At 44.3% G+C, this 26821-nt stretch overlaps 1 protein-coding gene across 1 annotated transcript in view; it reads left to right on the top strand.

The window, feature by feature from the left end:
* LOC116980138 (rho guanine nucleotide exchange factor 4-like) overlaps nt 1-26821 on the top strand; it is a 60604-nt gene that overhangs the window by 12922 nt on the left and 20861 nt on the right. Inside the window, exons 3-7 of the mRNA XM_033032248.1 lie at nt 5064-5243; nt 15665-15897; nt 18377-18506; nt 19621-19752; nt 21903-22149. Of these exons, the coding sequence (XP_032888139.1) occupies nt 5064-5243; nt 15665-15897; nt 18377-18506; nt 19621-19752; nt 21903-22149 (922 nt within the window). The remainder of the gene's footprint in view (nt 1-5063; nt 5244-15664; nt 15898-18376; nt 18507-19620; nt 19753-21902; nt 22150-26821) is intronic.

Raw genomic sequence — 26821 nt, 5'->3', positions numbered from 1 at the left:
GGTTCTTGTTTATCAGTCACTGAAAGTAAGCATGCAGTAAGGAAAGCAAATGGCATGTTGGCCTTCATAACAAGAGGAGTTGAGTATAGGAGCAAAGAGGTCCGGCCTTCTGCAGTTGTACAGGGCCTAAGTGAGACCACACCTGGACTATTGTGTGCAGTTTTGGTCTCTCAATTGAGGAAGGACTTGCCCACTCCCCCAGATTGTGGATGATCGGCCATGATCACATTGAATGGTAGTCCTGGCTCGAAGGGCAGAATGGCCTACTCCTGCACCTGCACCTATTGTCTAAGTATGTTTTGCAACATACGAGGAATTTCCGGAAGTGGCGGCGCTGTTAACAGCTGCGGCTCGCCTGCAGTCCGTCTGTCTTTACTTTTTTCTGTTGTTTTTTTTGTCTTGTTTTGGTTAAGTTTTAGTTTGTTGGGTTGTGTTGGGGGGGGGAACATGTTCTCTGTCTCTTCCTTCGGGGGAATGTGACTTTTTCGTGTCGTATCCCGCTTCTCTGCCTCGGTCTGCGCTGAGGCCTAATGGCGGAGCTGGCGGCCTCCAGCCTGCGACTGACCCCGAGGCTCCAGAGGCAGAGCCAGCCAGGACTCACCAGCGAGAGGCTGGCCGTCTTCGGGGCTGAGGCAGCGGTGGCCCGACTTGCTGGTGCGGCGTTCTGGCTTTCGGCGGCGGCCTGGAGCTGATGCACTGGGGCTCGGTGCTGGGACTGCGGGACCCGGAGCTGGGGCAGCAGCCTGGAGCTGGGGCGGCTGCCCGGAGCGGAGACTGCGGGACCCGGAGCTGGGGCGGCGGCCCGGAGCGGAGACTGCGGGACCCGGAGCTGGGGCGGCGGCCTGGAGCGGAGACTGCGGGACCCGGAGCTGGGGCGGCGGCCCGGAGCGGAGACTGCGGGACCCGGGGCTGGGGCGGTGGCCCGGAGCGGAGACTGCGGGGCCCGGAGCTGGGGCGGCGGCCCGGAGCGGAGACTGCAGGACCCGGAGCTGGGGCGGCGGCCTGGAGCGGAGACTGCGGGACCCGGAGCTGGGGTGGCGGCCTGGAGCGGAGACTGCGGGGCCCGGAGCTGGGGCGGCGGCCCGGAGCGGAGACTGCGGGACCCGGAGCTGGGGCGGCGGCCTGGAGCGGAGACTGCGGGACCCGGAGCTGGGGCGGCGGCCTGGAGCGGAGACTGCGGGACCCGGAGCTGGGGCGGCGGCCTGGTGCAGGGGCGGCTGCCCGGAGCTGATGCTGTGGCGGGCCGTCTCGGAGCGGAGACGGCGTTCCGGCTTTCGGCGGCGGCGACATCACCATGGAGGTCCGCTGGACTGGAGGGCGGCAACTCCGGCCTGGATCGATTGCCTCAGCGCAGAAGGAGAACAAGGAGGGAAGGAGACTAAGACTTTGCCTCCATCACAGTGAGGATGTGCTTGGTGAACTCACTGTGGTGGATGTTTAATTTGTGTTTATTGTATGTTTTGTTTTTATTGGTTCTGTGTATGACTGCAGGCAACATAATTTCGTTCAGACCGAAAGGTCTGAATGACAATAAAGGAATCTAATCTAATTCTAATTTCATTTGCCAAGTCAGTCATACAAATAAAAAGCAACAGACCACACAAAATATATTTTAACATAAACATCCACCACAGTGACTCCTCCACATTCCTCACTGTGGTGGAAGGCTTTTTTATATCCCTCCAGTAATATCTTACTGCCCGAGCCATTTGATTGGCATTATTTTCTGTCCAGTCCATGTTATTGGTTTTAATGGATTCAGCAATGGATTTGATCTTACATCCAAGATTTTGGCCAAATCAGTTTTTTTTTGAAGGGTATTCGCAAGGTTAAAACAGCCTCTTCTCTTGCACTATTGTCTGCTATTATATTTGCTAGAGCTTTATGTGTCGGATGTCCTAGAATTGTTAAGAATCTGGTGTGTTCGGTTGGGGTCATTATTTGCTGGATCACTGCCCATAAATCTCGTGAGTCTGCGTGATATACGCGCATTGTGTTTCTTAGATGATCCACAAAGGAAGCAGGTGATTTTCTATGATCGGGTATTTGACTTAAAATGGCCATCATCTCATTGGGATTCCATGGGGTATCAACTCTTATTGTACGGGGATTATTTACACTCACTAGATTGGCTGGATCAAAGGAAGGATTAGGCATTTCCCTGACAGGGAACTGTCTACGGGTTGCTTGTTTTGTTTTTGTACTTTCTGCCATATCAAGTTCTATCTCGGTATCTTCAATGTTGTCTCACCACTATCTTCCCCTTCACTAGGGGGTTCACGGTACCTTCTAAATGACTCCCTTTCGTCTCTCGCTACTCGTCCAACTCGTCTATGTTTAAGCTCGCAGGAATAACCTGGTCTCTATACCCTTTCTCTACCTTCTTTGTCCTTAACTGCTTGAATTTTCTTTTTTGTTTTGCTTCTGGTACCGTGAACTCTCGGATTATTTATTATTAATGGAGCGGTCGGGGTTAAAGAATTCTGTGCTGCAGAATCTGTCTGTCTATTTCATTCACAAGCTACACAATGCATATTTGAAGTGCTGGGAACGCAAGAAGAATAAGGTGGTGGCCGTGGATTTCTAGTTTTAACTCTTTCCCAATTCTTCTAAGTACTCATCATCGTCCCCCCCAAAACTAATGCCAACTGGCGGATCCTCATGCTCGAGACCTACTGATGCCAATTTCCCTTCTCCGCTTCTCTCTAATACATCCATGCTCCTCTCTCAAGATGCCTGGAAGGTCGGTACGCTTCATTATCCTCCAATTCTATTCCGAGTTGCTTCCTTCCAACTTGCCATTCTTTCAGTTTCTCCACTCGCCTTCCGTGCCACACAATAATTTTTCAACAATCCAATTAACTTCTTTACCTCCTCACTATCGCTACATTGCCAGATAATTTGCTCAATGTACTTCACTCCCTTCAATGTACCCATGCCTCCCTCGGGCCATAATTAATCCCCTAATTCTTTATTTAATACTCCAGAAAGGGTTTTCAATTGTTCAGCTCTTTGTGAAAATTCGCTGCATTTTAATTGCAACAGACTTTTGGAATCGGCAGTCATATCTTGTTCCACGTGATTTTGATTCCCCATGTTTCTAGACAAAGGATGCAACTCCTAAGCCACTCACACCTTCTTAACAATTCAGTCCTGCAGCCCTGTTTCCTATACCTAGAACAACCTTAATTCAGACACATGCAACTGAGCTCCAAACATGCAAGCAAAATTGTACACAGACAAGAAATTATACTAATTATTATCATACACAACCACAATCCTATAAAAACCACAAGCCTTTGTCTAATATCGCACTTGCTAACTGTGCAGTTCCAAAAACAAATCACAGTATATTTTAATCCCTCCTCATTGTGTGCTCAACCAACGGAACAATCCCTCCCCCGACAAAGCGATCGGAAGGATACGAACCCTTGGCCGAACAATCACGAGTCGGACTCCAATTATAACAACAGTCCCAAACAAACTATATCCCTATACAGGCAATTCAAACTACTATTACAACAGTGTATCTAACATTCAAAATTTAAATCAAAGGCAATACACAATAAACACAATGCAACAACGGCAGTCTTAAATACACTTTAAACTACTACTTTGAAGTTTTATTATAAACAGATTAATCTGGAAGAAAATATATACATTTTAAATTGACCAGGATCTCAATGTGAGATTCTGAATATTGGCAAATTTGACTCAAAAATTTTTCAGCTCGTTCTTCTCTATCTAATTATTTTTTAGTACGTAAATTTGACGTAGGCAAATTCGAATTCAAAATTTATAAGTAAACGTCTTTGGGGATATGGAATTCTCAGATTGATTAAAGTATTTTCAACCAATTTATACTCTAATCACTGAGTTCCCGATAGCTTTACGAGACTCCTCCCCCGTATTTTCAGAGATCCAGATACCCTCACACAGGCGGGGACTCTAACCCACATAGGCTCACCTTATCAAAAAGGATCTTCCTTTCCACCTACTTGGTATCGGGTGTCAACGTGTAATCTCTTCACGCTGGCAGTCGATGCCGATTTTTAGAGTGCCTTTCCAATCTGCGCTCCCAGCAACAACGCAGTGCTTTGCCGCTTAGCACTGTGTAATACCCAGTTTTGTTTTCCAATATCCAGTCAATCAAATATCCAATTCTGGGCAAAGCCTTTAACCCAGTTTATCGAACAGATGGTCTTAGCAGCAGCTGCAGCTGTTGACTCAGTTTAAGTTTTATGGGCCTTTAACCCAAAGGAGAGGGACTTTAACCCAACCCTAAGAAAGGGGGCTTCTAACCCCAAAGGCACGAATGCCCCCAGTGCCTGCTAGACTATCTGTTCTATGATCTCGTTGGGACCCTTGCCCAAGTTCGCGAATGATCGATCTGCTCCGACTAGTGAAGTGGGGAAAACCGATGTGAAGACCACACCGTGGTGCCGATTTCTCCCCTCGCGATCTGGAACAGCTCAACACCCTTGATCGCAAACTTGTCAATTATACATATCGATTACATTAAAGTATTATTGACAGTCCCCCAACCCAATTGCAAAGAGTCCCAAACAATGGTTCTCCAGAAGCTTCTGGAAGGAAGTCAGTCAACTGAATAATGCAACATTTACCCTGGCAGTACAAACAATTCAGCCTGGGCTTCCCACTTTGGTCAATCAGCAAACAGCAGGGCAACTGTCTTGCAACATTATTTACATTATTTACAATCCCTTTGCAGTAATCCAATCAAACCCATGCATTTATAACACCTTGAAGTTTCTTTGCAGGATCCTCATACATATTATCAATAGAGAGGACATCTGGATCTTTCCCCATCATCTACAGGGCTCAGACTGGCTGGCACCACCCACAGCCTCTAATTTTCCACAGACAAAGGTTAAGCAAATGTTACAAATGCAGGAATCCTCCATTTTATAATGTCTTCAATTTGGCCAATATTAACATCTTTAATATATTGCTTGTAAAAATTCACATGTAAATTCACATGTAAATTCTGCTGTAATATAAGAAACTTTAATTTGGATCCTTGCTGTCTATTTTTATTCCAGGGTTACTACAAGCAGTGCAAAAAAAGACCAGACATGTTCTCAGAAGACCGACTCTACATTCTCTTTTCAAACATCGAGGAAATTTACCGATGCCAGAAAAAGTTTCTGAGAGCTTTGGAGAGGATGTACAACCCACAACATCCATACTTGAGTGAGTTTGGAATCGTCTTCGTTCAACAGGTGAGTTATTATTTGGTCCATCCAACTGACAATGTGCTAACTCTTTAATCAAAAGATTTGTTGAGAAACCTCACTATTAACCATCGAATTTAATGGCCTGAACAGAATTACAATGAACAGGGAAACATCCAGGCTTTTGCTGAATTGCACATCTCTGGAATGTGGAATTTCTGAGTCAAAGGAGACCACAATTCAGTATTTTACATAAGAAGGGAGAGATAACTGCAACACACTGACTGAACAGTTGGGAAGAAATAAATGAAAATAAGGCAACGACTAACATGTCCTTTTATTCGACAGATCATCTCACAAATTACTCTGTTTCATTCAATCTTCCGAGCAAAAGTAGCTACAGTCTGTACAAATGTCTCTCATCTTTATAGTCAATTAAGTGAATCTATTGTTATACCAATCCATGACATGAATTACACCCAGCATGCAAGAGGGACCTGGCATGAGTGGGTGGGGGGGGGGGGGGTGGTGGGCACTGAGAGAACAAAGACGGTCCCGGCGTGGAGGGGTTCATTCATTCATATTTTAACAAGGTATCAAACGGTACTTGTCTAGCACTATATTTTCTATTATATTCTTCAGTAAAGACATAAGAAATGCATTCATTAATGTTATTATTTTTGAAATAAAAACAATTCTAATTCTCATGGCCAGTGAATATGTTAGTTACTTACTTCATACTTTGCTTTGTTAAAACATTAATTGCACGTCATATGTTTAGAGGATTAAAGTTTCATAATAAAATACATATTGATAGATAAAAGTTTGATTGCTCCTTAACGGGAGCATTAAAAATTACAATCTATTGTCTTATGCTAGAATATAATTGCAAATAATCGAATGTGAGCTTTCATCAAGATAGACTTCCAGAAATCCAAAGAGTAAATATGGAAATACTCTTTGGTTATCAAAGGACTACTAACAATTAACCGTGCAGCAATCACCTAAGGGCTTCTTCCCTCAGAAGCACATACCCTTGGCAGCCAACAGCAGCAATGGTGAGAGAAGGGCAGCCAGAGAGAAAGGAGAGAGTCCTCCATATATTATTGACCTTAGTGAAATCTATGTCGGGGACATGCATATTCGCAGAGTAGTCAAGGAACTCTCAGGACAGAATAGCAGGAGGTGTGCCAGTCAGGCTAGCAATCCAGAAAATAGACACAAAATGCTCGAGTAACTCAGCTGGACAAGCAACAGCTCTGGTGAGAAGGAATGGGTGATGTTTTGGGTCGAGACCATTCAGGTCAATGCAGAAAATAAAGCATGATTTCATGAGGTATGCCAGGCAGGTTCTGACATTAGAAGGTTGTCTTCCTCAAGGATTCTGTTCGCAGCAGCAAGATTCACATAAACCTGGGCACATACTTCCATTCTTACTCAACACCACTCAACCCCAACCTTTCTGCATTCATAAATCCATATACATTCCCACCAATTCTAGCAATATCATCAGTTTTGATAAATTGTTTGCTCATTCTCTTTCAGCCAAGGTTACAGATAAGTGTAGAGAGGGCAATGAGGCAGGAGGAGGCCATTGTAGTGCCCAGCACCTCACAAGACTGAAGGGGATGGTTCTCTTCCAATGGACACTGCGACTCCCCAATTCCAAGTTGAAGCCAGCGTGATGGAGGCTGGTAGTCCAGAATCAGGGAAAGAAATCTCCGACCGTCAATTCAACCATCTCTGATCATTGTGCGTTTCATGTGCACATGATCATAGCTACAGAAGCACTGTGCACAAAGCTTATGTGTTCTCTTCTATTGCTATTTATCACCACAGGATATCCTGAGAGTCTACCTTGTTTACGATCTTACAAGTTCCTCCCCATTCCAGCTCAGCCACCACTACTGGATCGGAACAACGAGGAGGAGGTGGAGCAACAGGTAAAGGAGACCAAGAAAAATGATAAATTTGCAGAGGAATAGAGTACTACATCATTACCCCTGACACTGCCCTAAACATTGGAATCTGAAGAAGGGTCTCGACCCAAAACGTCACCCATTTCGCTGAGTTACTCCAGTACTTTATGTCTGTCTTTGGCATCAGTGACACAGATAAGTGGCTGGAATGGTGTGGGGGTATAGAGAGAGACATCTGATATGAATAGGCTACAGTGAGAAAGCAGGCAGAGGGAAACAAGTGTCTGCATGCTAGTACTGTGCCAACTGGTTTGGTATAGGATGTACAACCAGGGTAGGGAACCATTTGTAAGTGAACATTGCAGTGTAATATATGGTGGCTTATTGTAGGGTTGGCCTGACCCAATGTAAGAGATGGGATGAAGCAAGGAGGAGCCTTTTCCCTTCCTCTCAAAAGTGGTTGTGCAGAGCCAACAAAACATTTCTTGTGATCTGGAGATGAAAGACATTATCATGCAAGACAACAATCGCTGTCCATATCATCTACTGAGTCAGGTGTCATTGGCCATAAAGACCCTGTGAAGATCATTCAAAGTGTCAGTGCCTTCATACAGACTGAAAGTGGCTTTGTCACCACAAGGAGTTTCTCCTTCAGGAACAGAGAGCCGCTGCCTTATCCATGGGAAGATGGAGATGCCATGCCTGAACAGACTGCTGATCTACATGAACAGAGAGATGCCATCTGTACGCAGATTGCTATTCTGCAGAAATGCAGAGATCTCACGCCTGCACTGTTCTCCCTGATCCATGAACGGATCCTCCCTACGGTCTGAGCAGGTTGTCATTGATCCTAGAACATAGAGATTACTCCCAGGGGAGTACTGGAAAATCCTGGGATGTGAATTGGAATTGGCATGGGCCTACAGGTTTTAACACTGTAAAGGACCTCTTGGTGAGAGCAGAGGCCCATTCCCGTTGTGGAGCCTGACGCTGCTCTGCTCCCTCTGGAAGTCAGCATTTCCTCCATCCCTTGCCTCAGGCAGTACACTTGCCAGCGCCCATAGCTACCACTCCTAGAAAGTTAGCCTGACATCGGTGGTGGGGAAGATGCTGGAGTCAATTATAAAAGATGAGATAGCCGAACATTTGGATAGCAGTAACAGGATCGGTCTGAGTCAGCATGGATTTACGAAGGGGAAATCATGCTTGACTAATCTTCCGGAATTTTTTGAAGATGCAACTAGGAAAACGAACAAGGGAGAGCCAGTGTACCTGGACTTTCAGAAAGCATTTGATAAGGTCCCACATAGAAGATTAGTGGGCAAATTTAGGGCACATGGTATTGGGGGTAAAGTGCTGACATGGATAGAGAAGTGGTTGGCAGACATGAAACAAAGAGTAGGGATTAACGGGTCCCTTTCAGAATGGCAGGCAGTGACTAGTTGGGTACCGCAAGGCTCGGTGCTGGGACCGCAGCTATTTACAATATACATCAATAATTTGGATGAAGGGATTCAAAGTAACATTAGCAAATTTGCAGATGATCCAAAGCTGGGTGGCAATGTGAACTGTGAGGAGGATGCTATGAGAATGCAGACTGACTTGGACAGGTTGGGGGAGTGGGCAGATGCATGGCAGATTAAGTTTAATGTGGATAAATGTGAGGTTATCCACTGGTAGCAAAAACAGGAAGGCGGATTACTATCTAAATGACGTCAAGTTGGGAAAAGGCGAAGTACAATGGGATCTGGGGGTCCTTGTTCATCAGTCTATGAAAGTAAGCATGCAGGTACAGAAGGCAGTGAAGAACGTGAATGGCATGTTGGCCTTTTCTAACAAGAGGAATCAAATATAGGAGTAAAGAGGTCCTTCTGCAGTTGTACAGAGCCCTAGTGAGACCACACCTGGAGTATTGTGTGCAGTTTTGGTCCCCTAATTTGAGGAAGGACTTTCTTGCTATTGATGGAGTCCAGCATAGGTTTACAAGGTTAATTCCCGGGATGGCGGGAATGTCATATACTGAGAGAATGGAGCAGCTGGGCTTGTACACTCTGGAGTTTAGAAGGTTGAGAGGGGATCTCATTGAAACATATAAGATTGTTAAGGGCTTAGACACACTAGAGGCAGGAAACATGTTCCCGATGTTGGGGGAGTCCAGAACCAGGGGCCACAGTTTAACAATAAGGAGTAAGTCATTTAGAACGGAGATGAGGAAACACTTTTTCTCACAGAGAGTGGTGAGTCTGTGGAATTCTCTGCCTCAGAGGGCGGTGGAGGCAGGATCTCTGGATGCTTTCAAGAGAGAGCTAGATAGGGCTCTTAAAAATAGCGGAGTCAGGGGATATGGGGGGAAGGCAGGAACGGGGTATTGATTGGGGATGATCAGCCATGATCACATTGAATGGCGCGGTGCTGGCTCGAAAGGCCAAATGGCCTACTCCTGCACCTATTGTCTATTGTCTATTTTCTAATGCAGCATCACATGGTAGTCGAACCTGGCCCATCAATGGCAAAAAGCCACTCGTAAACATCCATCTTAGACAGATGTACATCTTTTAGATGAATAAAACAGCAGGAGCAGAGCTGATGGGCCGGCATTGTAGTGGCAGGATATCCAAACCAATTCAGAAAGCATTTGTGAATGGAAGAAGGCGGAGGTGGAAGAAATGACGAATGGAAGGTGCAAATGAAATGATGATATTTTATGTAACGTTTTCTTTTGTTCGTGTGTTCTGTCAGGCTAATTAAATTGTTACCTTCAAAGTGGCTCACTTTTATTCCATTTATACTGTTATATTTAAGAATAACACAAAGTGAACCAGTCATTTTACAGCAGCACCTAGAATGTCACATTCTCTGCTCACTCAGGGGTTTCCTTTCAGCCAAAAAACATTCAATTGGAAAGTTTATTAAGTACCAGATTTTAGAGTGCATTCTTTCTCCACATTCGCCCACCACTTTCTCACAGTTAACCAACTATTCTGTCCTACTATTGATGCAAACCAACCCCGGCTATTGGCCCATTCCCACCCAACCATCTCTTATCCTGAATCACACCACCAGCACTCGCTAACAACTGGCCCTTTTCCCTTTCCAAATTTCCTGGCCAACTCAAACAAACCCCCCTCTCTCATTTTCCCCTCTCTTCCGTGTGGGGCACTGGGTTGTTCTTCCATGTTCCAGCAACAGGCTATCAAACAAGATACTTGTTGGCCTTCTGCAAACCAACCTTTTGATGCTCTCTTCAGCTTCTGAACAGGTGTCTTCGGCATTGACTAAAACTTCGCTTTTTAAAATTCATGAAGGAATATTAGAAATAACAACCATATGCCTGGTGTTTCACTTCTCAACTTTAAACGTCTCGATCATGACACATAACCAAATCCATTTGTGCTCATTCTGTAAGGTACTATGTGATTTATATTACCCATAATTAACTAACTTCTTCACATTTAATCTAGTAGGGCTCCATTTTATAATTTTTCCTACATTTTTATGTAATCTAATTATAATGTACAATACCACAATTATTTATGCCATATCTGAATTTTAACCTGTTTTAACCTATAAAGTTTAATGTTACTTTCCATCTAGGCTACATTAAAAATTAACCTTGTGATCCATTTCCAACAAATCTTATTTGACTGACTAACATCTTTGCATCTAAGACAATAGGTTCAACAGGTTCAACAAGATCTAACAAAAGCCAGATAATCAAATCTAATGAGCTTACTTATCTGATTTTTATCTCTACTGATGCCTTATTTCATAGCAAATATTCTTCATCTGAAACAAGAGACATGAGGAAATATATTTTACACAGGGGGTTTGTGATGTTTAATATTCTTCCTCAAATGCTGGTGCGAGCAAATACAATAGTCATTTTTGAGGAAAATTACATACAAACATTGAGTCAGTTGGGAGGGGGGAGGGAGAATGGAATGGTGCTAATAGGAAAACTCTTACAGCTGGAAACAACAGACCTCTTTGATACTATATTATCCATTGATAATTTCTACTGTTGTTAGCACCATGTGAAGTTCCAGTGTTACTCACACAAAACTAAATTTGCCATTTGTCTTGTTTCAATGGAATAATTTATATGTTAGCAGTAGTGTTGCATTTCCACAGATGTTCTCTGCTCTATTGTGAAATAACATTGACAGTGAATAGATGGATAATGTTGTGTGTGCATTATACACCATGCAAACTCAATGCACCTTACAAACACATCCTATCAACTTGCTGTGAATATTATAAATTAAAGCTTTTGGGAGCAGTTTCTTCCCTTGCATTGAAGACTATTCCATAAGCAAATTTTGTTTGCAGCTCTTCAGAACCTATATCAATTCGCAGCCCTCAGCAGATATGTGCAACCGTAAAACTTAGTATTACTCTGTTTACATTTAGGACAGATGTTTTGAAGACTGAAGTGACTAATATAGCACTGGAATTAATTCCAATTCTGACACTGTTGTGTACCCGGATGGGCACCAGAACTGCTCACCTGGGCATCCTCCAGCAGGTCCAGGCAAGCCCGCCATGGACCGAAGACATTCATCAAGAACGGCTCGCCCATCGCAGACTCCGAACGCAGCCCCGAGCCACCGGCGTTGACGGGAACTGCGCCGCCAAGAGCGAGGAGGGACCCACGAGCAACTTCAGAGAGCGTAGGTGGACCGTTGAGAGCGAGGAGGGCCGTTGAGAGCGAGGAGGGCCATTGAGAGCGAGGAGGGCCATTGAGAGCGAGGTGGACCATCGAGAGCGTGGGTGGACTGTCGAGAGGGAGGTGGATCGTTGAGAGTGAGGACGACCACCGAGATGGGCTACAAGCCTATCCCCCGCCCTGCTTTTGGGAAGGCACACCACTGTTCCGTCATACAGGCAGAAACTAAAACAGGAAAAAACAGTTTCCAGGGACATTTACAAATGGAACAATGAGGCTGATGAGGTCTTGCAGGACAGCTTTGACAAAACCGACTGGCAGATGTTTGAGGATGCATCGGAAGGCAGCATCAACGAATACACAGTCTCTGTCTTAGGCTACATAAGTAAGTGCATCGATGATGTTGTTCCAAAAGCCACCATCTGCACTTACCCCAACCAGAAACCCTGGGTCAGAGGGGAAATTTGTGCCAAACTCAAAGCACGGACTAGATATGACCTCCGGAAGTCCATCAGGAAAGCCAAGAGAGCCTACAGGGACAAAGTGGAATCTAACTACTACAGCTCTGACCCCAGACGCATGTGGAGTGGATTACATTGCATCACGGATTACAATGGGAAAAACAGGAGCACTGTCCAGCCTACCGGTTCCCTCCCGGAGGAGCTTAATACCTTCTATGCCCAGTTCGATGCAGACAACACAGCACCCACCATGAGTCCACAGGTGTGCAGGGGGACTACCTCACTGACCCTACAAACGGCAGACATGAGGAGGTCCTTCAAAAAGGTCAATGACCGCAAAGCTCCAGGGCCGGAAGCTATTCCAGGGCGGGCTCTCAGGGCGGGCTCTCAGGGTGTGCGCTGATCAACTGGCAGAAGTGTTCATCAACAACTTCAACCTCTCCCTGAGTCAGTCTGTGGTTTCCACTCTCTTCAAAGCATCCATCATTGTTCCTGTTCCAAAAAAACCATTAATCTCCGGTTTAAATGACCACCGTCTTGTCGCACTGACATCAGTCATCATGAAGCGCTTCGAGCAACTGGTAAAAACTCACATCTGCTCCTCTCTCCCTGACACCTTGGACCCTCTTCAGTTTGCGTATAGGCCAAACAGGGCCACGGATGATGCCATCGCCATGGCAACTCACACTCCACTCACCCACCTGGACAAAGGGAATACATATGTGAGAATGCTCTTCATTGACTACAGCTCGGCATTCAACACTATAATTCCCTCAAAACTCGTCCCCAAGCTCCTTGATCTTGGACTGGAGATCTGCGGCTGGATATTCAACTTCCTGACGGGCAGGCCCCAGGTGGAGAGCATTGGCAGCCACACCTCTTCCTCACTGATCCTCAACACAGGCGCACCACAGGGCTGTGTGCTCAGTCCTCTCCTGTACTCCCTGTTCACGCACGACTGTACTGCTAAGCACAGCTCCAACATCATCTTAAAGTTTGCTGACGACACGACCATCCTGGGCCTCATCACAGACAATAATGAGATGGCCTATAGAGAGGAGGTAAAGGCACTAAACAGCTGGTGCCAGGAAAATAACCTCTCTCTCAATGTCAGCAAAACTAAAGAGATGATCATGGACTACAGGAGACAGCAGGGGAGTGGTCACCTCCCCATCCACATCAGTGATGCTGAGGTTGAAAGGGTCAGCAGCTTCATGTTCCTCGGTGTGCACATCACTGAGGACCTCTCTTGGACACTGCACACGGACACAAACAATAACTAAGAAAGCCCGCCAGCGGCTCTTTTTCCTGAGAAGACTGAGGAAGTTTGTCATGAACGGCAGCACCCTTACAAACGTCTACAGTTGCACCAACGAGAGTCTGCTGACGGGCTGCATCACAGTCTGGTACGGGAACTGTTCTGCCCACAGCCGCAAATCACTACAGAGTGGTGAAGGTGGCACAGCACATCATTGGCAACTGTCTCCCAGCCATTCAGGACATTTTCCACCGGCGGTGCCTGCGGAAGGCATCATCAAGGCCAGCATCATCAAGAACAGCATAATCAAGAACAGCATCATCAAGGACCACAGCCACCCAGCACACAGACTGTTCTCCTTGTTCCCGTCAGGCAGACGATATAGGAGCATGGCTGCATGCACCACCAGACTTAAGAACTGTTTTTATCATCATGCCATCAGGCTTCTGAACTCATAAACACATCATATATGTTGATTATGTTATTTATTATTGTGTTTTGCCCACCAATGTCACTTTTATCTTATCTTTTTTTTTAACCTTCATTTTATCCCTGTAATATCATTGCTGAGGTGACCCATTGTCTTGTCAAACACATTTCATTGTTCGGTGACCCTGTGTTAACCTACATATGACCAATAAAACTGAACTGAACTGAGTTTGGAGGACCACCGAGTGTGGAGAACCACTAAGAGCGAGGAGGGCCGCTGCGAACGAAGAGGGGTCCTGACGGGGAAGGTGGGTACTGGCGCCAAGAACGATGGGGGACTCGGAGGGAGGACGCCTGCTTCCACGTGCGGCGGCAGGCCTGGTTCGCCACTGCAAGCAGAAGACAGGACTGTTTGGTGAAAGTTTGTAACTTTGTCGGCACCAGTACTTGGTGACAACCGTGCACTCTCTAGGTGAGGTCTGCTATATGATTTTACCGGGTTGTATGAAAGCACAGCATTTTATTGTACCTAGGTACATGTGACAATAAAGTATAATTGAATTGAATCATTGAATTCTTGTCAAATATTAGAAATACAAAATTCTGAACCAACAATATTTCAATCTACAATCAGAGGACATTACTTAATAGGGATGAACCTGCATTTAATCTGTACATGTTGATGATGGGAAGTGATGAAAACCATATCAGAGTCATGCTGTACATAAGCAGGCCCTTCGACCCACTGCAGTTGTGCTATCAATAAGCACTATCAAAAATAATCTCCTTCCCTGGCATTAGTTGCCATGGCATTTCAAATGCTCACATAAATTCTTCTTAAACCTGAGAGGTTGTGAAATATTGTTAAACTACGCATGTCAATATGGCATATACTAGTGTTAAACCTCCATCGTAGATTGTAATTATAAGTTCATACACCAGCTAGTGTTTACTGTGTTGTTGGTTGCCTTAGCACATTGGAATGTAATTCTTCAGAGCTTCCTCTGGGGTGGGAGATTGCAACCTTCACGTGGTCCGCCCTGTTTCGACAAATGCAATAAACCCGGTGTGCACAATCAAATAAGATCAAATAGAACAAGTTGTCCTACAACTTTAGGCTGTGCACGCCATACGCAAGAAGAAGAAGAAGAGCTTCCTCTGATTAAACCGAGCCATCCCCTCTTCTTAAAGAGGGATTTCATTATGACTGCAACAGATAATGTTGGGCACTCCTGAGATCGCTGAAGCCTGCCGGTAAAGTTGAGATGATACTGGCAAGGGTTATCACCTTAAATTCCTGACACAGAATAAGAGAGAACCAGGTGAATAATGGAGGGCGGTGGAGGCTGGTTCTCTGGATGCTTTCAAGCGAGAGCTAGACAGAACTCTTAAAGATAGCAGAGTTAAAGGATATGGGGAGAAGGCAGGAACGGGGTACTGATTGTGGATGATCAGCCATGATCACATCGAATGGCGGTGCTGGCACGAGAGGCCGAATGGACTACTACTGCGTCTATTGTCTATTGTCTATTGTCAGGATTGAATCCAGGTCTCTCGCACTATAATGCAGCAACTCTACTGTTGCGCCACTGTGGCACCGTGTAGTTTTATGGTGTACGTAACATTGTATTTTGCTCTCAATTTCACATTTCATCGGCAGCTATAATTGTAAATGACGAGCAATTCCCTTACAATTGTGTCTTATTTCTGTTCATGGCTTGAATCTTCACTTGCAGCATGAAAATTTTCTGATCTACTCCGAATACTGCATTAACCACCCCAATGCTGTAGTCGAAGTCACGAAACTCTCAAACCTGCAAGACTATGCTTTGTTTTTTGAGACCTGCCGACTCCACCAACACATGTCCAACCTCTCGCTGGATGCATTTCTGATTATGCCAGTACAGAAGATCTGTAAATATCCTTTACAGCTCATGGAACTTCAAAAGGCCACTCTACCCTGCCACAGGTAGGTACCAAAATACCACCCAGTCTCTTGCCACAGGGACAATAATCCAATGGTGTGGCTCACAATTTAATCTAATAATTATTTTTTTGTATCTTTTGTTCCCTCTAATCATTTTGAAGGTTTATTATGGTTGTTATTACCCAAAGCACTAGAATGCCAGATTATGCTTGTAAGAAACCCAATTACCAAGATTTTCCATTTCTCTGATCAGCAATTTCTTGATTGTAGCCTTATGCCCCTGTCCCACTTAGGAAACCTGAACGGAAACCTCTGGAGACTTTGCGCCCCACCCAAGGTTTCCGTGTGGTTCCCGGAGGTTTTTTGTCAGTCTCCCTAGCTGCTTCCCCTACCTGCAACCTCCAGCAACCACCTGCAACCCCCAGGAACCGCACGGAAACCTTGGGTGGGGCGCAAAGTCTCCAGAGGGTTTCCGTTCAGGTTTCCTAAGTGAGACGGGGCATTTACTGTCAACGATCTTCAAAAGAGGGATCTGGGTGAGTTTCACCTCAGCTCCTTCCTGTTAAAGTTGTAGCATGTAGATTTCCAGATCCCAGCTTGGGATACAAGATGACTGGTTAATCATGGTTCTTTTGATTGGTGGCTCCAAGGATTGCTTGAAAATAGAGTAAGAAACACACTGCCTTCCCATGTGGTTTTAGCTTTAACACGAGAGATAGCCTCATTCCATCCTTTACTTATTCAAATAGGAGTTGGAATGTTTTTGTGAAGGTTCACACTAAAGCAATGCGGGAATGCCTGGTCACTGCAGGCCTGGTACAATCAGCAACTGGTAAATAGTGCCAGAAGCAAACATAACATTTATGTATGACTGGAAAACAGATTATTTTGAATATTCTTAGATGACAATCCCATTGTTGTTGCTTATGGCATGTGACATTATGGCATATTGCCCCCCATCACTCTGGTGTATGCTGCCCACATTAAATGGATAGCAGTCCTCTTTCACAGCATGTGCAGTGGTTTGGATTGTCTTTCAGAGGAGGTCACCAAGAGAATTGTTGATGCCATGGCAGTGAACATTGTCTATATGAACTTTAGTAAGATCTTTCACAAGGACCCGCATGGTAGATGAGTATGGTGGGATAAATGGCATGAAATCCAAGGTGTGCAGGCCAATTAGATTTAAATTTGGCTTGGAGGAAGGAGTCAAAGGATACTCGGAAGGTTGACTTTCTGATTGGAGGCATTCTTCTTATTGTCCACACCCAAAATTAGAAGTTGTTCTGCCACACACTGCAAACAATGGTGTCTTCTTGTCTCTTCTTGTGCATGGTGGTGGAATGATTGGTGGAAACAGGGCCGCGACGTGAACGGTCTTTCCTTGACCCCATTGGAGGCCTAAGACCAGTGGAGTGCCACAGAGGTCAGTGCTGAGTCCACTAATGTTTATTATTTACATTAACAATTTCGATGACAATGTAGTTAGCATTGTTAGTAAATTTGCAGATGACACCAACATTGGTGTTATAGTGGACAGTGAGGAAAGATGTCTAGATCAGTTGGGGAAGATGGACCAAGGAATGGCAAATGGAATTGAACTCTTGACAAGTGTGAGAGGTTGCACTTTGGTATGCCAAACCAGGGCAGGACTTATACAGTAGGACCCTTGAAGGTGTTGCAGAACAGTGAGATTGGGAGTGCGGGTGGATGCTTCCCTAATGTGGAGAGTCAGGTGGACAGTGTGCTGAAGAAGGCATTTGCCATGCTTGCCTTTATTGGGAAGGGTATTGAGCACAAAAGTTGGGATATCATGATGCAGCAGTGCAAGTTGTTGGGAGGACCACACTTGGAGTACTGCAGTTCTGGTCGCTCAGCTATAAGAAGAATGCCGTTCAGTTGAAAATGGTGCAGAGGACATTCAGCAGGATATTACATGGGGTTGCAGGCTTGAGCTAAAGGGAGAGATTGGATAAGCTGGAACTTTTTTCTCAGGGGTGTAGAAGGTTGAGGGGTTCAATGGTACTTTGATGTGCTTTTTATAAGGGGTAACTTTAATGAAGTGATAAAGATCCTGAGGAGCATTAGTCAAATGCTTCCTGGGGAAGACGATTCTAAAAGTAGAGGACATAGGTGAGGTAATTAAGAGGTACATTAAGGGTAACCTTTTCATTCAGAGGGTAATCTGCGTCTGAATGAGCTGCCAGACCAATCTACAGAAGAGGATTCAATTATGACTCTCAAAGTGGTGTGGACAGATATATAGATAGTCACGGTTCAGAGTGCTACGCTAAAGGCAAGAAAATGGGACTAACCCAGTATGCCAACTTAATTTGCATGGTCAAGATGGGCTGAAGGACTTGGTTCCATGCTGTGTGGTTCCATAGATCTACGACTCTTATGCCATGAAAAGAAGGGCAGGTCCGAATTGATTCCTATTTTAATCTTTATGCTTTAATAGCGTATTTACATTCAGTATTTATATGGCAAAGTTATTAACTTACTTCTTTCATTCATGGAGGGATTCCAAAAATGTGGATGCTGCTCTGATTGCCATGAAGAATATTGCCAACGTGATCAACGACCGCAAAAGACGAATTGAAACCCTTGATAAAATTCCAAGGTGGCAAAATGCAATTTTAAATTGGAAGGTATTCTTCAGGCTCTTCTGTCCAGCATAATTTTCTCTGTTAATTGACACAAAGGCAGGACACACAGATGTGCTTTACTCTAAATGGCCTACATAAAGCAAATTGTTACATCTCAAGACGGGACATGAGAAGCTATATAACACAGCATCTCTAGAAATGAGCCAGGCCAGATGCAACATTTTTCCTATTATTTTCCATTTTGGCTAGTGACCTGTTCCCATTAAATCCTTTTTCCATATTTTCTACTGAAACTTTGGCCCTTTGCAACTCGGCCTGCTCAAGAGTCGAGTGTTTTATTGTCATATGCCCAGAAAATGAGAGATTAAATTCTTACTTGCAGCACCACAAAAGATATGTAAACATAGTACTCTGTAAACACCATAAGTAAACAACAAAGTAAAAAAACAGACCAACCCCTTTCCCCATTGATTTTCCCTATAACCTTATCTCCCCAACTACCAATCATCTACACAAGTGGTTCTCAAATGGGGGTACGCGTACCCCTGGGGGTACGTGAAGGCACTCCAGGGGGTACGTGAGATTTTAAAATATAGGCCTACATATATGTAGGCCTATATTTTTGCGCTGGTTAGGGGGTACTTGGCTGAAAAAATATTTCACAGGGGGTACATCACTGAAAAAAGGTTGAGAACCAATCATCTACACAACAGGGGAATTTACAGCAGCCAATTAATCTACCAACTTGCTCGTCTCTGGGGTCTGAGAGGAAACCAGACCACTGGGGGGAAAACCCACACAATCACAGGGAGACATTGCAAATTCTATACCACTAGCACCAGAGGTCAGGATTGAACTTGGACTGCTGAAACGGTGCAGAATCAGCCCTCCTGGCAATGTCATAGTGTTTCCCTTTTGCAACACATTGCCTCACTTTTATGAGTGGTATCAACAAGCCCTGTTGACTGAACCCAATTAGGTCCCGACTCCTTCCAAATGTAGCTCCTTAGACATACAAATAGTTCAAAACTTATTTTTAATGTCAATATTTACCTATGCGAGTTAAATTTGGTTAAAGCTGCTTCCTTCTCCACTTATTGAAAATTTGATATGTTGTCTACTGGAATTTAAGGTAAAGTATCACTTTTTTTGTCAGGGAGAAGATCTGTTGGATCGCAGTACAGACCTTATTCAAAGTGGGGACTTAATTGTGATCATGAAACCGCAAGGAAAGAGCAAAGACATGCTTTTTCTCCTCTTTGACCATCAAGCAGTCTTATGTAAGAAGGTAATATTACAGCCAGCCTCTAGTCACTATATAAAATACACTTCTAACATTGATGCCATTTTATAAAAATTGTGTCCGGGAGAATAATAGAATTCTGCTACACTGGGGACTCAGATATTGCAAGGAGTGTTTCAGAATTTTACAATTTGTATGTCCTATTTTAGCTTGCATGTTATTTTATTTGCTTTAACACACTAAAAATGAAGAGAGTTCTACAATGAAGCTTCCTCTTGTGGTAAATGTTAGTGGTCAGAGGTTAGGACAGGCTGTCTCCAGAACCCTGCCATGTTTTGCTCAAGACACCCACAAAGATCGGTTTAGAGTTCTATATTTTGGATGGAAAATAGATCCAGTGATGGAAAGGAGCCAAAATAACATTCTTGTTGATTGATCACTCCCAAATTAATAGGTCCACGCTTCCTCCAACTGCATGCTTAATTAGCAAAACATTGGGACTGGTGGGATGGGGAGTATTTGACGCTCTGAAAAGGATAAAGGAGTTCATGGCATTTAGGCAACATCATGTGGGCGAACTAATGAGAAAAATGGGTGATTTTTTCATGCCATGGTCGAATATTCAAACACAGGCAGCTTCTAAGACTGCCTTTTCAAGTAAATCTTGCTTTGAAACTCTGTTCGGAAATCAATATGTAATCCGGTACTCCTTTTTCCTGAGTTGCAATATTCCCAGCGATCTGATCATAAGACGATAAGTTTAACATGATTTAATCCCACTGGCCATCAGGATCAATACTGTACTGGTTGTTGACAATTAAAAATAGACAAAGACAGAGGTGCAAAGGGACTTGGGAGTGCTGGTGCAGGATTCCCAAAACGTTAATTTGCAAGTCGAATCGATAGTAAGGAAGGCAAATGCAATGCTAGCATATATTTTGAGAGGACTAGAATACAAAAACAGGGATGTAATGCTGAGGCTTTAAGAATCGCTGGTCAGACCGCATTTAGAGTATAGTGAAATCACTATTTAGAGTATGGAGAACAATTTTGGGCCCATATCTGAGGAAGGATGTGCTGGCGCTGGAGAGGATCCAGAGAAGGTTTACGAGAATTATCCCAGGAATGAGTGGGTTAACATATGATGAGCGTTTGACGACACTGGGCCTATACTCGGCATCATTGAAACTTACCGTGTAGTGAAAGGCTTGGATAGAGTGGATGTGGACAGGGTCTTTCCCCCAGTGGCAGAGTCTAGGACCAGAGGTCATGCCTCAAAATAAAAGGACGTTTCCTTAGAAACGTAGAAACATAGAAAATAGGCGCAGGAGTAGGCCATTCGGCCCTTCGAGCCTGCACCACCATTCAATATGATCATGGCTGATCATCCAACTCAGTATCCTGTACCTGCCTTCTCTCCATACCCCCTGATCCCTTTAGCCACAAGGGCCACATCTAACTCCCTCTTAAATATAGCCAATGAACTGGCCTCAACTACCTTCTGTGGCAGAGAGTTCTGTGGCAGAGAGTGGCAAACAACTTAGGAGGAGATGAGGAGGAATTTATTTAGTCAGAGGGTGGTGAATCTGTGGAATTCACTGCCACAGAAAGCTCTGGAGGCCAAGTCAATGGATATGTTTAAGGCAGAGATATATAGATTCTTGATTAGTATGGGTGTTACGGGTTATGGGGAGAAAGCAGGAGAATGTGGTTGCAAGGGAGAGATAGATCAGCCATGATTGAATGGTGGTGTAGCTTGATGGGCCAAATGGCCTACTTCTGCTCCTATCACATATGAACATTAAATCGTTCCCCCTCTCACCTGAAATCTACGTCCTCGGGCTCTTGATTCCTCTACCCTGGGGTAAAAGATGCTGTGCATTCACCCTATCAATTCACCTTATCATTTTATGCACCTCTATAAGATCACCCTTTAACCTCTCAGCTTGCACTACAGCTCAGGCCCTTGAGTTCTGGCAACATCCTCGTAAATCATCTCCGCACGCTTTCTAGCTTAATTACATTTTTAAAAGCTAAATTGTGGAAAAATGGAAGCACTGGTGGCTCTAGCAAAGGTATGATGTGCTGAATGATCTTTCCGCAAGATTCTATAGAACTTTGAAGAGCTCAGATGATGACCACCAGATGTTAAAAAACAATATTCTTAATTATGATATGAGATCCTTTTTTTACAGGATCTACTACGCCGTGACATCTTATACTATAAGTGCAGAATAGACATGGACACCATGCTAATGGTAGACGTAAAAGATGGCAAGGACTGGGAATTCAACGTCAAGGTCAAGCACGCTTTCAAACTTCAAAACAAGCTTGTAGATGATGAAGTACACCTATTTTGCGCAAAGAAAGCATCAGACAAACTGCTGTGGGTTCATGCCTTTGAGGATGAAAGAAAAATGATAAAAAATGACGAAGACACAGGTAAAGATAATGCTTATATTATTATATATATATATATATATATATATATATATATTGCTTATATATTTCAAAATACCTATATGGTGGATTGCTACCAACAAGTATTTTATACAGGATATCTTTGATTTATCATTTAATGTGCTCAATATATGGGGAAATTTGAGATTTGGAATGAGGAGGCACCATTGCCTGCTTCTACATGCAATGAAAGACACTTTTTCAGGTTGCCAGTGACGAGTGGAGTTCCGCAAGGGTCGGTGCTGGGGTCGCTTCTCCTCACATTGTATATTAATGATATGTATAAGGGGACTGAAGGCTTTGTGGCCAAGTTTGCAGATGATGCTAAGATAAGTGAAGGGGCAGGAAGTGTAGAGGAATCAAGGACTCTGTGGAAGTACTTGGATAGGTTCGGAGAGTGGGCAGAGAAGCAGTAGATAAAATTCAGTATAGCAAAATGCAGAGTCATGCATTTTGGTAATAAGAATAAAGGCATAGATTATTTTTGAAGAGAGAGAATCAAAAAATTAGAGGTGCAAAGGGACGGGAGTGCTGGTGCAGGACTCCCAAAAAGTTAATTTGCAAGTCGAATCGGTAGTAAAGAAGGCAAATTCAATGCAAGCATTTATTTCAAGAGGACTGGAATACAAAAACAGAGATGTAATGCTGAGGCTCTATAAGGCGAGCGCTGGTCAGGCCGCTTTTGGATTACTGTGAGCAACTTTGTGCCCTATATCTGAGGAAGGATGGTGTTGGCTCTGGAGAGGGTCCAGAGGAGGTTTACAAGAATGATTCCAGGAATGAGTGGGTTAGCATATGATGAGCATTTGACAGCTGTGTTTTACTCGCGAGAGTTTAGAAGGTTGAGGGGGGACCTCATTGAAACTAACAGAATAATGAAAGGCATAGATAGAGTGGATGTGAAAAAGAATGTTTCCATTGGTGGGAGAGTCAAGGATCAGAGGTCGTAACATCAGAGTTAAAGGGCACTATTTTAGAAAGGAGGTGAGGAGGAACTTCTTTAGTCAGAAGGTAGTTAATCTGTGGAACTCATGACACAGAGGACTGTGGAGGCCAAGTCAGTGGATATTTTTAAGGTGGAAATAGACAAATTCTTGATTAGAATGGGTGTCAAGGGTTAAGGGTCAAGACAAGACAGGGAAATGGGATTAGAAGGGAGAGATCAGTCATGATTGAATGGTGGGGTAGACACAAGTCTTTCACACAGGCCTAATTCTACTCCTATAACTTGTGAAGCTCTACCCTCCACTGAGTGACAAAAACACCAATTGCTTTGATCAGTCAATGACATTTGCTATGCCATTGCACTAAGCTGCTACAACTCAGCCATACAGGTATATTAATGTAACATAGCGAGAACACAGCAGGAGCATTTCTCATCGATTCCAACATATTGTTCCATGATGGGACAGGCTCCCTTGTCAATTGTCAACTGTGGGATCACTGCATCCACTTGAACCACCAATGGCCGACCACTGTTGTGGTTAGTATTAGTTATGCAGGCAGTAGGAATGTTGGGCTTTGAACAGAAAGTATTACAAAATTGTGATCAGCATAGATAGAATATTCCTGTCTTAGAAAAGTCTATATATGAGGGCAATTAGTTTATACCTAAAACTTAACAGATTTCAAGAGGTTTCAGTTGTCAACCAAATCGTTTGCAAAATGAGAAAACTGGAAGACAGTGGTCCAAAATGTGGGGTCAACACAACATCTAAACCTTTTCTTCCAAGTGCATTATAGAAGCAGCACTGCATGGATACAATATACGATGTATTCCCTTTTGGGACTCTTCCCAGAGGACGCAGGTGAAATTAGACCTGACAGAATGTGGCAGACATTGCAGGATTGTACTTGCTCATAGAACAAGAAGCTTGATGTGTTTACACGACAGTGTCACATATTTGATCAATTACCTGCTTACTTTTCAACTTTACAGCACTTTCAATGGTCATTGAGCATTTCCATGCTCCAATAAGATATGCTTTTTATGTGAAACACATAATTGCAAGTCTTTCACACAGGCATTGTCACATGCAATGCCATATTATGCACAGCCATTTATTGACGCTAACTCTGGCTTCTGAAATGAAGGCATATATATTGCTGTGTGTCTTCAATTTGCAGTACCTTAAGGAATTTCAAAGCTTCCACTCATGACATTCAAATTGGAGGACAAAATTATTTGCACTTCAACCCCTTTTTCTACTTCTTCGCAGGACATCTTTGTCCATAGAAATATCAAATTAACTGGGTAATTTGGCCGATGGAGTCCACCTTTGGACATAGGTTGCGTTTCTTCTTTCTAACACACATATGCAGAATCATAGACATATGCAAAGGGTATTTTGTGAGTTACTCCAGCACTTTGTGATTTGCCACTGATCTGGATGCACCACAGTGTATTACAGTGGCTTGCCACTATTCACGTCAACTATGGAAGATGAATATTTTATAATGTCAATGAATGACCATACGATATAGAGGTTATGGATATAGTAATTGTATTAATAGAAACAAATCATTCTTGATTCATGTTCAGTGCTTGGAACTTGACTTAGTATCATATTTGGCACAGACTCTATGGGATGTAGAGCTGTTCCTGTTCTGAACTGTTCTATGTTCTTCTATGTATATAAATCATTGTAAATTGATGAGAACCTAAATGAAGATGCATTAGTTGCATCAGCTTCAATGTGAAGGCATGCTCATCCATTGTAAATCCTGTTTAAAAATATAAACAAATGGTGTCTTTGAAACATCAAAAACTGTTAACTTTTTATAATGTAAAACATATAATATCAGAATCAGAATCACACTTTATTCGCCAAGTATGTTTTGCAACACACGAGGAATTTCATTGGCCAGGTCAGTCATACAATTAAAAGTAACAGATCACTCAAAAACACATTTTAACATGAACATCCACCACAGTGACTCCTACACATTCCTCACTGTGATGGAAGGCGAAGTAAAGTTCAAGTCCTTCCCTTAGTTCTTCCTTGGTCGTGGACCTCGAGCCCCCGTTGACGGGATGATCTTAACTCCAGTAGCCGGCGGCGTTCAAGCCCTCTGCGTCGAGGCGATCTGCTCCTGCATCGGGGGGGTGTCAGCTCCCCCACGCTGGACAATCAAACCTCGCGTCGGTGCTGGTGAAACTTCCGCTACGTTGGAGCTCCCGACTCAGACTCACCCGAGACTGCGAGCCCTTGATGTTGATTCCACTGTGGTCGCCATCGCAGGCAAGGGATCAGCTCCGATGTTAAGTTCACGCCCCGCGGTGGGGCTCACGACAGTCCGAGGAGGCTTCCAGCTCCATCGATGGTAGGCCGCACAGCCCGGAGAATGTGATCTGAAAATCAATCACATCTCCGGGAAGGTAAGAACCTGCAAAAAAGTTTCCCCCAATCCCCTCCCTCCAACATAAAACAAATCAAAGAACATGAAAACAAAACTTTTAACAAACTAAAAAATAACAAAAAGAGTGAAAAGACGAACAGACTGCCGGCAGGACAGCCATCGCCCCGGCGCCCCTGGTGGTCTTGCAAATTATTGAAGAAAAATGTTTATTGCAATACAAAGATTGGAACAAAATTGCTCTTAACAGTTCCCTCAATGAAGATAAATGGCACATTAACCGTTCTGCAGCAGGATGAAGTGTTTGGAGGGAGAGGGAGTGTCACATCGCACAGGCATTTTATCTGGTGAGACGCAGGAGGAGCCAGGCCAGGAAGCACCCCGAAGCCTCCAAGTGGCGCAACTAGTCCCTCAGAACAGACCTCCGGAGAAGGTTCGAGTCAAATAGCCACAGGCCTGCAAGATGGCAGTCTGGCATCAGTTCGACGAGGACGTCGACAAGGTGCTAGAAGCAACTGCGAAGGGAGACGTGGACCGAAGGCTGCGGACGATGACGACAATCATCATCAGCCTAGCTGTGGAAAGGTTTGGAGCAGTGGAGAAGAAGCCGGCCAGAACACCTTTCACCATGAACCAAAGAGCAACAAAGATCCACAAGATCCGGCAGGAGTTGGTCCCTCAAAACTCAGTATAAAGAGGCCAGCGAAAAGCAACGTCCCCCCTTGGCTGAACTCCGAAGCATTATGAGGAAGAAGCTGCTGATCCTCCGTAAAGCTGAGTGACACCGAAAGCGGCGGAAGGAAAGAGCCATGAAGCGAGCATCCTTAATAGCCAACACTTTCGACTTCACCAAACAACTGCTAGGGTAGAAGCGCAGTGGGAGTTTGGCTTGCTCCAAGGAGGAGATTGACCGGCACATCCAGACAACCTACAGTGATCCCGTCAGGCAGCAGGAGCTGGGCCAGTGCAACATCCTGATAAAATCACCTCCACCCATCCAGGAATTTGATAGTAGAGAGCTACTCCTGAAAGAGGTCCAGGACGTTGTGAAGAGAGCAAGATCTGGCTCAGCCCCTGGCCTGAGCGGAGTTCCATACAGGGACTACAAGAACTGCCCCTTGTTACTGAAATGGCTGTGGAAGATCCTGAAAGTTATCTGGAGGAAAGGGAAAGTGGCACAGCAGTGTCAATTCGCTGAAGGAGTCTGGATCGCAAAGGAAGAAGATTCCAAGAAGATCGATCAGTTCAGGATCATCTTCTTGTTAAGCGTTGAAGGCAAGATCTTCTTCAGCATAGT

Source organism: Amblyraja radiata, chromosome 13 (assembly GCF_010909765.2).
Source record: "Amblyraja radiata isolate CabotCenter1 chromosome 13, sAmbRad1.1.pri, whole genome shotgun sequence".
Lineage (NCBI taxonomy): Eukaryota > Metazoa > Chordata > Chondrichthyes > Rajiformes > Rajidae > Amblyraja > Amblyraja radiata.
Note: the sequence above shows the minus strand (reverse complement) of the source record. Positions and strands in the feature narration are given on the sequence as shown.